This window comes from Oryctolagus cuniculus, chromosome 9 (genome assembly GCF_964237555.1).
Source record: "Oryctolagus cuniculus chromosome 9, mOryCun1.1, whole genome shotgun sequence".
Taxonomy (NCBI): domain Eukaryota; kingdom Metazoa; phylum Chordata; class Mammalia; order Lagomorpha; family Leporidae; genus Oryctolagus; species Oryctolagus cuniculus.
Window position 1 is genome coordinate 12,171,256 of NC_091440.1, and position 14,499 is coordinate 12,185,754.

Below are 14,499 nucleotides of genomic sequence, written 5' to 3' on the forward strand. Positions count from 1 at the left end.
ATATTCTATTGAGACACTTTAAAACAAACAAAAAAGATCTATTTTATTTCAAAGGCAGAGTAAGAGGGAGAGTTAGAGACAGAGAGAGGTCTTCCATCTGCTGGTTCACTTCCCAGATGGCTGCAACAGCCAGGGCTGGGCCAATCCGAAGCCAGGAGCCAGGAGCCTCATCTGGGTCTCCCATGTGGGTGCAGCGGCCCAAGTACTGGGCCATCTTCTGCTTTTCTAGGCCATTAGAGAGCTGGATGGGAGCAGCCAGGACTCAGACTGGTGCCTATATGAAATGCCAGTGTTGCAGGCCGTAGCTTCACTTGCTATGTCATAGCGCCCAGCCCCCAGACACCTTTTTTTAATGGTGGCTTTTGTGTTAGAAACTGGTACACATATAAAATCCTTTTATAAGTTAGTTTAAGAAGAGTTAGATGGCTGTTCATCCTTGTTTGCTTCAGCTGGGGTATGTGTGCGTGCACGTGCGCGCTGAACCCAGACTGGGACTAGCTGATAGTTGTAATCTATAAACATTCCTAACAAACTTAAATCCTGCCTTTTACACTCTTGCCACCAGGTGGCTGAGCAAAAAACCAAGCAGGAAAAATCCAACACTTCTGTGCAGGACTGCTAATCACTTCGATTTCTGCTTCAGCAACGCAATCTGAAACTAGAGGTGCCCGCGTTGTGGAGAGGAAGCTGCTGAGTGCGTGCGCGGTGCGCCAGGCTGGCCGGCCGGACTTTCCATGAGTGCTTTTGTTTTTTTAAACATGAATAACGTGGAGCTAACCAGATTGTGCTGAAGGAAAACTTGGGGAGCCTTTGAGCATGGTTCCACGTCCGTGCTGGCCCCTGGCCTGTGACACATGACGTCCACATTAGCCCTGGCCGGCTGGGCTTGGGACAGAGGTCCGGCTTCAAGCTCTCCTGTTCCTGAGTGGAGGGTGCCCACACCCTGACCCCAGTAGCAAGCCTCCCACCCAGTCCTGAGCACAGTGGCATGGCTTGCGGAGCTGTTTTACTTAGAATCGGCTGAAAAGGAAAGTTCGCCAAACTGAATGATGGTATCTCCTGTGTGTCAGCCGCAGAGGTGGCAAGGAAAAGCCCGGGTGGTGGGGACAGCGCAGTCAGCAGGCTGGAAAGCACTGGTGGGCGTCTGCGCCAGAAGCTGGGGCCCAGCCTGCCTTCCCCCGGGGAGGCGAGGCCCTGCTCGCCTCCTGGCCGGCGTGGCGGCCTGTGCTCCTGCCCCCTCCTTCACTCCTCTCCTTTATTCACTCTGACAGGCAGCCTCTTGGCTGTACACCATTCGATTCACAATGTGCTTTTCTGATTCAAAGTGAACACGAGCGCCTTAATCCTCTAATGGGAATTAACTGCTTGTTTCAGTGCCTAACTCTGTCCTGTCTCAATCCCCGCAGGAACACGTTTCTTCCTGAAGGGTCTGGGTTTGCTCCAAACACAATCGCAAAGGTAAGGACGCCTGTCTCATGAAAGAAGCCAGCATCACCACGTTTGAGCTTTATTGCACAGGTGATAGTCTCAGTACATACTTTCTGATTTCAGTAGATAAAACGCGGCCAATTCGAATTTGGTCATCCTAGCGGGCTGAGCTATCTCCTAGAAAAGAAGGCTCATTTTCATTGCCGGTTTTCTTCCGTGGAGATCGGCTGACCTGAGTCTCCACAGAGCTGGAACTGACGCCCGGGCCTCCCTGCAGTCGTGGCTCCAGAGAGCCTTTGCTAGCGGTCTGGTTCCTGGGGCCACAGCCCCCGCTCCGCAGGGCACCGCGCGATCACTGTTTCCCAAGGGCTCTGGCCAGCAGATGCTCCTAGAAGACCTCGAAGGCGGCTGCAGATGCCTTGGAGACCGTGGGAGGGCGTGGGGAGGGGACGGGTCGAGGGGAGAGGGCACCGACACTGATCCAGTGCTTATGCCTGGAGCGGGCAGTGGGCAGCAGGGACGCGCTCCTACTGAAGCAGAAGGAAATGGAAGCTCAGGGGCTGTGAGCCACTCTCCCAAGGCCCTGCTCTTGCTAATTGGTGGAGGTGGGAATTCCATTCAGGCCAGCCACTGTGCCACAGCGCGTTGTATTACACTTCCTGTGCACCGTGTCCCTAGCCGCCCACTTGCAGAGCGCAAGCCGCCTTGCCTGACGATGCTCCAGGCCTAGCTGGGGGCAGGTGGAGCCGCAGGGAGGGGCCTCACCTGCCCCTGCTACAGGGGCAGCACCCAGCCCCGTTCATCAGTGGGGTCCTGACGCTCTCGCACTCAGAGGTGTCCTGGCCTCTTCATGAGAGCCTCCCGGCAGCCCCTGGAGAGGGACTGGACGTGGCGGCCCAGGAACAAGGGCAAGGAGAGGAGGGGGACTGGACATGGCAGCCCAGGAACAAGGGCACAGGGAGACAAGGACTCGGCAGAGAACACTGTCAACCCCTCAAGGCCAGCAGAGGGCCAGCGATGAAGACGAGAGCAGAGCAACATTCGAGGACGGAATACAGAGAGACAATCGCTGAGACCAGGAGTCAGCTGAGACGGAGAGGAGACCCAGTAACCAAAGCCAGAAATGAAAGCGGGATATCACAGCCCATTTCAGAGACAAGCTTACGAGGAAGTACTAGGAATAATCAAGTCTAATGCAGAGGAAACGGACCTACCAAGACTGAATGAGGCCACCCTAAAAACCCCAGACCGGCCTACATAACTCAGGAGACTGAAGCTACAATCAGAAACCTCCCCAAGAGAAGAAAAAACAAAGCAGCAGCCCAAGGCCAGATGGTGTCGGTGGTGAATTCCACCCAGAAGTTAAGGACGAATCACTGCAGTCATCCTGGAATCTTGCAGAAACTTGAAGAGGAAGGAACACTTCCAGACGCACTGCGTGAGGCCGGCATCTCCCTGCTACCAAGCTAGAGCAGCATGCCAAGGCCCGCTACAGAGTGAGCACCCTGACGGGGACGGCTGCAGGAGGGCCAGGGTGCCATGGCTGAGGCACGCGCTCCTGCCCCAGGCTCACCTACTGAGCACGGAGCGCTGAGAGCATGAAACACGGAGCTGCACAGGCGTGCACAGCGTGGCCCCGGCAGCCGTGTGAGCGAGGCCCACGGAGGACCCAACGCTGCTGCTGCTGGCTGGGCACCGGCCCTTCTCCGCCACACCCCAGGACTCCCCGTGCTCGGGCCCCTCCCAAGCCTGCCTGCCCACTTCGGGTTAAGACATTTCTTCCTTGGCGGTTGGCCTCCTCAGGTCGTGAAAGCTGTTGGCTGCATGCCGGGCACCCACTTTGGACTAGGATCTCGTAGCTTCTGCGCCTGGGAACACGCGTTCTCCAGTGGCGGGGTTCTGCTGGGAGCTCCTGTGTGCCAGGCGCTCAGCGTAGGGCTCTCTTCCTGCGACTACTGCCGCCTCTTCCCCTCTGCTTGTCTCAGCAGCAGGAAGAACAGGGCCCCGCTCAGATGCCCACGACCGCTCCCCTCCTGGCTTCTCCCTGCTCTCCCTCAGTCAGACCCCTCGCCACCCCTCAACGCCGCAGCTGCTCTTCCTCCATCCCTCGTTTTCGGATTCTCTTCCAGGCTCAGAGGCAGGGCCAGGGCTGCGTGGTGCTGCCTCAGCAGGGCACGGTGCCGGACAGACTCCTGTGTCCACGCCTCCTCCCAAGATGCCTCCCAACATGAGAGTGTGCCAGAGTTTCCGGAACAGCACAAGTTGGCATGGTAACAGGTTGAGCAGCGAAGGGACAGCGGAAGCCCTGTGTCCCTGCACAGTGAGAAGCTGGCTGGCGGGGCCACTGCGTCAGAAGAGCCGTGGAGACACAGCCACGGGTGGGAGGGTGAAGGGGGCCGCCGCAGGCAAGGCTGAGTCTACAGGGAGCGGAGATGCCCTCCCACCCCACCTGCTCCCCTTGAGCCCAGCAGAGAGCCAGGCCAGAACCTGCTGGTACTGGGAACGCGAGACGCAGCTGCGGGGGGCGGCGAGGCGCCCTGAGCCTGTCAGTGTCCGGTGTGGAAGGCTAGCCAGGGGTTCCCCACGTTTGGAGAAAATTTTAAGAGAAACAAAAACCAACACAGTCCCAACTCCACTCTCGATTCCTGCTTCCCGCTAACGCTCGCCCAGCAGGCAGCAGTGACAGCTCAGGCACTTGGGCCCCTGCTGCCCACATGGTACACCCAGGATGAGTTCCGGGCCCGAACTGACGCAGGCATTTGGGGAGTGAAACAGCACGGCGAAGAGTGCGCTCTGCCTTTCAAGTAAGTAAATTAAAGACAATGACAGGAAAGAAGATGACCTTAAAAGAGGTAACATTATGTCTGTGAAGAAAAAGGCCTGGGGACTAAACAGGACGAAAGTGTTTTTAAACTATTCATTTATCTGTAAGTCAGAGCTATAGAGAGAGAGGGCGAGACAGAAAGATCTTCTGTCCACTGGTTCACTCCCCAGATGGCCACAAGGGTCAGGGCTGGGGCAGGCCAGAACCAGGAAACAGGAGCTGCTTCTGGGTACCCATGCGGGTGGTAGGGGCACACACTTGGGCCATCTTCCAGAAGGAAGGAGCTGGATCGGAAGTCGAGTAGCTGGGACGTGAACTGGTGCTTCTATGGGGTGCTGGCGTCACAGGCAGCAGCTTTACCTACTGCACTACAGTGCTGGCCCCAAACATGGCAGTCTTAACATTTAATAGAAGGACTGGACGGCACAATACACAGATCCGGGAAAAGGAGACTATTAAGGATGTTGGAGGGCTGGCTCAGGTTACCCACCACCTGAAGAGCAGGAGGAAGACTCCCCCCTGATCCAAGGCTGAGATTCCCAGGAAAACAGAAGGAAATTCCGAATCCACGTCAGCACCTGAGGCGGGAGGGGAGATGGCATTACCCTCCCGAGAGCCCAGGATGGAGAGGGTGGCTGAGCCCGCCACGCCGGCCTTCTCAGCGACAGCAGGAAAGGGAGCCAGACCTGGACGGTTCGGGGGGAAGTGATTTCTGGAACCCTCTAGGAGCCACACGAGTAACAGGAGCCGGAACGGACGAGCTGTGCAGGAGGAGGCCGTCAGGCGAGAGGGGGCGCAGGGACAGCTGCGTTTGCGGGGTCTGAGGCAGAAATGAAGGCAGAGTGGAGATGAGTCTGCTGGGCCGGCCCTCGGTGGGGCTGAGAGCCAGCTCTGGGCTGCTCTGACAGCAGCAGCCCCCACAGGACACGAGCTGCCCGTGCGCCCACTCGCTCAGCTAATGGGTCAGCCCCAGAGGCCCGTGCTGGGCTCCATTCCACAGTGGGGGAAGCTGGAGCACAGAGAGGTTGAGTGATCTGCTTCAAGCTGCACAGTTACTCAGTGGTACAGCAGGGCTGTGAGTCTAACTCTGTGTTCACCTGCTTTGGGAGTGGAAGGCAGGGTGAGACTTAACACACCCAGCAACAGACAGCGTGCGAAAAATGCCAAATGCAGCCTTTTCCTTTATTAAATAAAGAGTGTTTGGAAGAGTTCGAGAGGTCTTCATTCCATTGGTTCACTCCCCAGATGGCCGCAACAGCCAGTCCGGAGCCAAGAGCTGCATCCACATCTCCCCACGTAGTAGCAGGTGCCCAAGCACTTGGGCCACCTTCCGATGCTTTCCCAGGCTGTGAGCAGAACAGGGAGCTGGATCGGAAGTAGAGCAGCCAGGACACAAACTGGCACACCTATGGGATGCTGGCATCACAGGTGACAGCTTCACCCACCACACCACAACGCCAGCACCCAAACGCAACAGTCTTTGTGTGGCGTAGAAGTGTTGCCGGGGCCGGTGCTGTGCCATAGTGGGTAAAGTCGCTGCCTGCAGTGCTGGCATCCCATGTGCGCACCGTTCGCATCCCAGCTGCTCCACTTCTGATCCAGCTCTCTGCTGTGGCCTGGGAAAGCAGAGAAGATGGCCCAGGTCCTTGGGCCCCTGCACTCACATTGGGGACCTGGAAGAAGCTCCTGGCTCTGATATCAACGCAGCTCTGGCCATTGCGGCCATCTAGAGAGAACCAGCAGATGGAAGACCTCTCTCTCTGCAACTTTTTCAGGTAAATAAATAAATCTTAAAAAAAAAAAAAAAAGAAGAAGAAGAAGAAAGAAAAGAAAGAGTTGCCTCCATCGTGTGGAAAGAAGTGGGGAGCTTGGTTCCTTCCCTATTTGCAAACCTCCCACGTCCCCAGAGGCTGCCTCTGAGAAGCCAGCAGTGGGCAGGGAGCAGTGAACGCAGGCCTTCAGAGAAGGGTGTGGCCCCTTGTCTGTGTGTCCTTCCACCGCTGTCTGTACAGGTCACTGACCGTAGCGTAACTGCGGCCGGAACCGAGCGCAGCGCTTACCTTCACACGGAGCCAAGGTCACTGCCGTGAGTCACAGTGAGTCACCGCCGCGAGACCTTGAGAAAGGGGTGACTCTGACAGTTCTGCTGGGCCATCCTGCTGGGACCAGAGAGCAAATTCAGTGTTGAAACCTTGTTATCACTTGCAGCTGGGTTATTTCTAATTTTTCTAATAGCCAATGTGCCATTTTCAAAGTCTTCTAAAAAGAGAACGGTCACAGCAAAGGGCAGCTGTGAGGGCTCTCCCAGGCCTGACCGACCACACGTGACACCGGCTGCCTACCGCCTCTTCCCGGATCACTGGCCGCAGAGGGCAGCTGCCGTTGTCTAGACGTTGCGCCCGCCACACAGTGGTCAAGAGCAGCCGGCTCTAGGCCATGCCAGGGGCCCAGGCAAGGTGTGGCAGGGAGGTGACTGCTGGGCTCTGGCCAAGGCCGCCTCTGACCTCCAGCTGCTCCCACGGGGCGTTGGGTAGGTGGTCCCCGCACTGTGGCAGCCGAGGAGGCCGACCTGCAGAGGTGCTCCCCCAAGGTGCTCAGACTGTCGGGCAGCATGGGCTGCGTGAGGGCACCCCGTGAGCCCTGGGTCAGCTGTGTGGCCTGGGCAGTTCTCTGAAGAGCAGCTGTCCGTCCCGGTGGTACTGGGGAGCTGCTCGCGTGCCCTGCTTTCTGCTGCAGCGGACGGGCAGCCTGTGGCGTCTGTGGGGTCACAGGGAAGGGAGGGCCCCCTCCAAGTCCCCTCGCAGAGGTCAAAGATTTTTTGCATGAGAGCCCAGAGCTCCCATCTTCTGGCTCACTCTGCAGATGCCCGCAGTGGCTGGGCTGGGAACCAGGAACGCAGTTCATGTCTCCCCTCGGGGTGCAGGAACCCAGTTGGTTGAGCCAGCCCCCTGCGTCCTAACAGCTGTAGGCCAAATGCCCCAGGCATGAGAGACTGTTAGAAGTCACAGACGGCGGTGAGTGGCGAAGTGAGACCGACAGGTCGGTGGCCCCGGTGCCTCTTCCCAAGCAGCCCCGAACTAGGAATGGCTTTCACATTCTTAAATGTCGGGGCGCAGCCCAAACCATCTCATGCTGTGGGGAAATGACAACTGCAGACTTCTGTGTGCAGCGAGCTCCGGGGGAGCCCAGCTCAGGCAGGCAGGGGCGGGCCTGCAGCCCCCACTGACCGCCTGCCTCCTCTCTCCTGGCAGCCGCCTGGCCATGGCTCACGTCTTCGTGTACGGCACCCTGAAGCGAGGCCAGCCCAATCACAAGGTCATGCTGGACGGCGCGCACGGCTCGGCGGCCTTCTGCGGCCATGGCCACACGGCCGAGCCCTACCCTTTGGTGATCGCCGGGGAACACAACGTACCGCGGCTGCTCAACCTCCCGGGCAAGGGGCACCGCGTGGCGGGCGAGATCTACGCCGTGGACGAGCAGATGCTGCGCTTCCTGGACGACTTCGAGGACTGCCCGCGCATGTACCAGCGCACGGTGCTGCGCGTGCAGGTGCTCCAGTGGGAGGGCCGCGAGCCGGCGCCCGCCCCCGCCAGCCTGCAGTGCTTCGTGTACAGCACGGCCACCTACGCGCCCGAGTGGGTCGACCTGCCCTACCTGGACAGTTACGACTCTGAGGGACAGCACGGGCTGCGCTACAACCCCAGGGAAAACAGATGAGGCTGGGCAGCGGCTCTGCGGCCCCCGGCGGAGCCCTTCCCCCGGGGCCCGATCTGGGGGCAGAGCCGCGCTCGGGGCCTGCCGCTGCCACACAGCTTGCTGCCGAGGACGTGCGGGCCCGGTGAACTGGGCGGGAAAATCGGGGTCTTAATTGCCTTAAGTGGCAGGTGGAGACTCACGGGGGAGCACACCTTTCTTCTGATTCTTCTCCTTTCATCTGAAGCCAACATTGAAAATGAAGGTGGAGACTGTGTGTGGCCCTCCGCTGTACTGACTCTGGTCTGTAGCGCCAGGGAAAACTGTTGAGAGAAGAACTGGGTTTTGGGTGACTCATCAGAATAAAGACCTCCGTGGGCCCCTGCACGGCAGTCTTAGCAGCAGCCTCCGCGCGCTCGTCAGGCTCACGGAGTGTTAGAGAGGTCATTTAAAAGGAAACTAGGTGTTGGTGTTGGAGCTGATGCCGCGGCAGGCATGCGATGCCGAAGTGAGGACAGCTGCCTCCCGGATCGGCGGGCCTGGCTGTGAGTCCTGGCTCCTCTCCCAACTCCAGCTTCCTGCTGATGTGCACCCGGGAGGCAGCAAGTGACGGCTCAAGGATTTAGGGCCCTGCACCCCACACGGGGGGCCCGGATTGCGTTCCAGGCTCCTGTGTTTGGCTTGGCGTGTTCCCCCACCTCACCCCTCCCCCAGTGCTGTGACATCTGGGAAGTAAAGCGGCTGATGGAAGATCTGTCTGTCTCTCTCTGACACAACCTCTCAAATAAATTCAAATTTAAAAAAAGGAAGTGTTGATGCTCTGTGTTCGGGGTGCACGTCCCTGGCAGAAGGTGTTCGCATTCAATCTAGTAAAAAATGACCACCCGCTATCTGGAGGCGCAGCGGCGCGCCCCAGGCCGCCCGAGGAGCTTCTGTGCCCAGCGGCAGCAGCCGGCCCGGCCCTGCCTCCTGAGGGCGCAGCAGCTGGGGGAGGGCCTCTCGGAGAAGCGCCGACACCTCAGTAATTTGGTCTTCAGGGCTGACAGAATGCCGAGCCAAATACAAACAGCACTTAAAATAATGTTAGCAAGGCACAGGGTGCCAATTACTGCCCACCTCCGTCCGCTCTCCGTCAGCGCGAGCTCCGGTCGGCGCACAGCTCCGCTGCTCACCAGCACTGTGGGAAATGGATTCCAAGGACACCAGGACCGCAAGGAGACGCAGCTGCAGGTCCTCAGTCACCTCCTCCTCCTCAGGGAGGGGAGGGCACACCCTTCAACTTAATGGTAGACTGGGAGCGCCCACCGCATCTGCCACAAAACAGCAGCGGTATTTTTAGCCTCCTTTTCCTAACTGGGACTCGCTTCACGACAGCTGTGCGTGAGGCAGCCCTGCAGCCCGATGGGGACGGGACCTGGACAACCTGCTTGTCCTCGGAAGCGTGCGCGGGCGGCACAGCGTCAGGCAGCAAGCCCTGGGTCACCTCCTCCAGGCAGCTCCGGCACGGCACGGGGTCTCGGGTCCGGAGTCGTCAGCGGCAGCAGTCGGGTCCTTGGCTATGGAGGAAGGGAGATAATCATGAGATGGCAGATGTTAGTTCAATGGAACTGGAAGTAAAGAACGAGAATCTATATACGTCTTTAAAATCTGTAAAAGCACCACGATGCAACACTAGTATTCACAGTCTCCTGGCACAGCCTGAAGCGTATGTGTATGCTGTCTTCATTCAAAAAAAGGGAAACGAATACTTAGACAAATGCTCGGTTTATTGACATGATTGCGACACAGGACGGCTCGCGGCAGAGGCACAGCTGGGGTACAAGTCCTGCGTCAGTCTGAACGTCCATCGGCGATTCTCGTGGCGGAACGTCAGTCTGAGCCCTCGTGGGCAGACTGGCGACAGGAGACCTGCACAGCAGCGTGCCTGCAGCCACGACGCCGAGCACTGGCGTGGTCAGGCGGCGAGCGCTTCACTCCAGCTCCACCAGCAGGTCTCCTTCCCCAACCGTGTCTCCGGCTCTGCACTGCACAGACTTCACCTGGGACATGAGGAAAGAAAATGGGCAGCGAGTAAGAACGACTGACCGCAACCCGGAGCGGGCAGGCCCCAGTCTGCTTCCGGGGAGGCCCGAGCCCCCGCGAGGACTGGTGGACGGGCAGGTCCCCGGGGAAAGCTGGCCCTCGCCCCTGCCTCTGCCGCCCGCTGTCCTCGTTAGCCCTGTGAGCCGCTGCTCCCAGAGCCGCGCCGGGGTTTGTGCTGCACCTTGCTCTCTGGCCTCCTGCCCTGGCCCCGCGGTGCACCCAGCAGCTTAGAGCCCCCGAGTTCATGCCAGACAAGTCCCACTCAATCTGCCTCCCAGTCCCTGGTTGAGGCTGTAGAAATGTTCTCTGAGAGTTCATGGTACATTTAGCTCGACTGAATTTTTTTTAAAAAGCCAACTATAAGGCTGGTGCCGCGGCTCACTAGGCTAATCCTCCACCTAGTGGCGCCGGCACACCGGGTTCTAGTCCCGGTCGGGATGCCAGATACTGTCCCGGTTGCCCCTCTTCCAGGCCAGCTCTCTGCTGTGGCCCGGGAAGGCAGTGGAGGATGGCCCAAGTGCTTGGGCCCTGCACCCCATGGGAGACCAGGAAAAGCACCTGGCTCCTGCCTTCGGATCAGCACGGTGCGCCGGCCGCAGCGCGCCAGCCGTGGCGGCCATTGGAGGGTGAACCAACAGCAAAGGAAGACCTCTCTCACTGTCCACTCTGCCTGTAAAAAAAAAAAAAAAAAAAAAAAAAAAAAGCCAACTGTGCATGTCCGAGCAGGCGGACTCCCTCCATGGTGAGCAGCCCAGAGACCCTCGTGCCCGCCGGTCTTCGAGGACAGGGTGGACCTGAGCAGCGGGTGCCGCAGGCCTTGCTGGGCAGGCGCGTGCAGCCCGAAGCCCTCCCCTGACGCTGCCGATGCTGGGGATGGCGCATTTCTAGTGAAGGCGCAGCTCCGGGCGCCCAGGCCCTGTGCCCATCAGGAACCAGAACCACTTCTCTGTGGGCCCTCGGTGGTGAGAGCCAGCAGCCCGGGCTTAGTCAGCACCACTCCTGTCGCCCAGACTCAAGAGGCCTGAGGATGGGGGGAGAGGCATGGAATCAGGGAAGGACTAACAGCAGCTCTGAGACCCAGGCCGGGAAGAGCTGGCCCCCAGGCAGGTGGGCTGACACGCAGGCCATGCAGAATGTCCTGGCTCCCCGGGCCTTCCAGGAGCTGCCGCCCTGTTTGCTGTCACATTTTCATGTTTGCTTTTTAAAAGGAAGCAAATTGGGACCGGTGGTGTGGCATAACAGGTTAAGCCGCCTCTTTCGATGCAAGCATCCCACATGGGCACTGGTTCAAGTTCCAGCTGCTCCACTTCCAATCCTGCTCCCTGCTAATGTGCCTGGGAAGCAGTGAAAGATGGCCCAAGTGCTTGGGGCCCTGCACCCATGGGAGAGAACAGGACACACAGAGTTCCTGGCTCCTGACATGCCTGGCCCAGCCCCGGCCGTTGTGGCCATCTGGGGACTAAACCAGCAGATGAAAGACCTCTGTCTCTGCCTCTCTAACTCTGCCTTTCAAATAAATAAACCTTTTAATAAGAACCAAATGTGGAAAGGAGTCTAAAAAGGCTTCTCTCTGGAACAAGACAGGATGCACACTGGCCTGGCCCTGTGGTGGAAGGCCAGGAGACCACCGACAGACCCTCTCTCCCTCTGATGCGACCCTGGCTGCACACCAGAAGTGCCCAGGGCGTGGCCACAGTGCTGTCCTCACCGTCCCCATCACACTGCCAGGAAGACACCTCCAGAACAGGATCTCACTCCCAGGAATGGCGTCCTTTTAGTCACACAGGAATAATGAGGCCACTGCTGAACAAGACTTAGCCATGTTCTTCAAGAAAAAATTACAGAAGTCTTACTCTGCACCAAGTCTGGCACTAATTCATCTTTCTCCTCCCTAAGCCAGGAAATCCACCACGTGGATTCAGCCCTCTTCATCTGCAACTGAACTCTTCTCTTCGTGGAGGAATCATCTCGAAGAGTTACATTAATTTTTGCAATCTGTAAAACCGCTTCCTGCTGTGTCACCTGCATCTCTGATAACTGCCTGCCTCCCAGACAGATGTAAACATTAAAAATTAAAGGCCCGTTAACTTGAAACACATTAAGGTGGAGAACAATTGTTCTTTGACTGCCTGGACGTGACACACAGACTGGCTGGCCTGCCTGTGCGAGACCGGCTGGCAGTGCCCGGTGCCGGGAGCCCCTTGCCGCCCTGTCCCCTCTGAGAGGGAGGCGTCTGCAGAGGGGGTCCTCTGCATGGTCCCGCTCAGGCTCCTCCCCCTGTGCATGACACAGGATGCACATTCTGCTCCCTTCAGCAGGCCGGCACAAGCTGGCCACACGTGAGCGCCTACCTTGCCAGTTTTCCCAGCTGTCATACTGTTCTGCATTTTCATGGCTTCAATCACGCAAATCTCCTGACCTTCTGCTACCTGGAAAACAAAACACCAGAAAACTTGAGCGCATTCTAACTGGGCAGCCGCACTCCAGAGCCGAGGTTTGGTCAAAAGCACTGAATGTCTGTGTGCGGAACAGCGAACCGACTCAAGCTGCCTACGGCAACTTCCTGTTCAGGGGGCAGAAGAGCAGGGCCATGCCCCACCCTCGAGGCCCTCGGAAAGGGAGGCCTGGCCTGCACGATGGGCAAGCTGCTGCCGCCAGCCCTGGGCTGCCAAGCTGCTCTGCTTTCTGCTGGCCCCACGCGTCTGAGACACGCATTTTTCCAGGGCACGGGGCTGGCGGCGGGCTGGGGTGGGTACAGTCTCTTCCTGAGAGAGGGAAGCACTCCAGCATGGGTGGTGGTGGTGGTGATGGCGAAGTAGCTCTGTGGAGAGCCTGGAGTCCCGGAGTGGGTGAACGGTTCTGTCTGAGGACGGCTGCTGCCCGCACCGTGCCCGTGTGTAGGCGTGCGGCGCCAGGCACCCTGTCCTCTGAGGGCTGCACCAGCCACTGCGGTCAGGTGGCTCCCAGAGCACCCTCCCCTGCACCGCACACTCTCTTGAGCTGGACGGGCCCGCGCTCAGCTTCACGCGTCGAGGTTTGCCCTTCCTTATGTGAGAAAGCACTGGGGTTCACCCCGAGGCTTCCACGCAGCCATCAACCATCGGCTGTGTAACTCACCCACACAACTCGTTCTCTTTTCCCAGGCCTGGATGGGAGGGGGTGCGGGGACAGCCTCCAGCAGGGCCAGAGTTATCGTCCCTTTGTCACAAAGGGACACCCTGTCTTTGGACGGGCTCGGGGACCCTCACCCCAGCGTGGCCCATGCATCCAATGCTGCAAAGGTGCCCGGAGGACGTCCTTTGCTGAAATGCCCAGCTGTTCTCCAAGTGTACCCCCCCCCGAGCCCCCCCGGGGGGGCGCAAGCTGTCTCGCTGGCAGTGCGGCAAGCCTGAGCCCTTGTGCGCGCGTCCCTCTGCTATTCAGGTGGTTGGCTGTTTTTTTCCTGGCACAGAAATATAGGAAGAGAGGGGATGCCAAGGCGTCAGCACTGGTATGGAGGAGAGGCACTGTGCCGAGGAGCCGGGCTGGGACGCACGGTGCCGCTGCCCTTCTTGATCGTCACCTGGTGTCTGCATTCCAGAGAGAGCAAGGGTTTCAGAATGCGGATGGACAGGAGAGGGGGCTGTGCCAAGATGACGCAGATGCCCCTGTCTGGGGTGTCGGGACGGCCACTCCCTGCGGCACCTGCCTCTGAGCTACAACAGCGAGGCCCTGGGGCCCCACGCGTGGCCTCCAACACAGAAGCTATGGGCACAGCAGCTGGGCTCACAGAAGCAGATCTGACCTGAGCGCTGGGCACCCTCCATCTCTGGGCAGAGGCCGTGACTCACCTCGCCCTCAGCGCCCCCACCCAGCCTGTCTTCCTCTGCGGGCATCTGAGAACCCAGGGCCGGCTCCCTGCCCGTCTCCCACTCTTACCCTCGGCCAGCAGGCGTGCCCTCTCTGCCACTCACGCCCTCTCCTCCCACCTGACAGCCCTTACTACCACTTCCCATGAACCTGCAAGGGAACTAGCGGTCAAGCTGCAAGCATGAAGCATGGAAACTCCTAAGGGGGCAGAGGCCGCCCTCACAGGGCTGCCCTGGGGCTGAAGGATGGCTGGGCTGGGCCGGGCCTTACAGCTCTCTGGCCGCACTCCTGCAGGCCATGCCATTGCGCTGGCCAGCCTGTGGGCCTGCAACACGGGCCGTCTGTATGAAGGTCACGGGCAGCGACTGCAGGTGCAAGGCTCCCAATCATGAGTCAGAAAAACAAAAGCTCCGATTAACCAGGGATAATCAGGCAAAGCAGCAAGTCCCAGAGTTAACACCACCCTCCCCTCTGAGAGAGAGACTGGCAGTTTGCTTAACAGGATTTCCAAGAAAGTACCTCCGGACCCCAAGCGACGTCTCCTCCAGTGCTGACCCATGCGAATGCACCCTGGCTACTCTGTCTGCGATGCGCTACTTGTCTTCCTTCCCTCGTGCCTCCCG

General features: G+C 59.0%; 2 protein-coding genes across 16 annotated transcripts in view; one reads left to right on the top strand and one right to left on the bottom strand.

The window, feature by feature from the left end:
- The window catches only part of GGACT (gamma-glutamylamine cyclotransferase), a 41,727-nt gene extending 31,764 nt beyond the window's left edge, over positions 1-9,963 (top strand). For all 4 annotated transcript variants that reach the window (XM_008260150.4, XM_051850486.2, XM_008260147.4 and 1 more), the window contains exons 2-3: positions 1,407-1,458; positions 7,504-9,963. In XM_008260150.4, the coding sequence (XP_008258372.1) occupies positions 7,514-7,969 (456 nt within the window). In that variant the 5' untranslated portion in view covers positions 1,407-1,458; positions 7,504-7,513 and the 3' untranslated portion in view covers positions 7,970-9,963. The remainder of the gene's footprint in view (positions 1-1,406; positions 1,459-7,503) is intronic.
- The window catches only part of PCCA (propionyl-CoA carboxylase subunit alpha), a 438,870-nt gene continuing 434,064 nt past the window's right edge, over positions 9,694-14,499 (bottom strand). For all 12 annotated transcript variants that reach the window (XM_070048637.1, XM_051850469.2, XM_008260152.4 and 9 more), the window contains 2 exons: positions 12,379-12,456; positions 9,694-9,984 (listed from right to left, as the gene is read on the bottom strand). In XM_070048637.1, the coding sequence (XP_069904738.1) occupies positions 9,916-9,984; positions 12,379-12,456 (147 nt within the window). In that variant the 3' untranslated portion in view covers positions 9,694-9,915. The remainder of the gene's footprint in view (positions 9,985-12,378; positions 12,457-14,499) is intronic.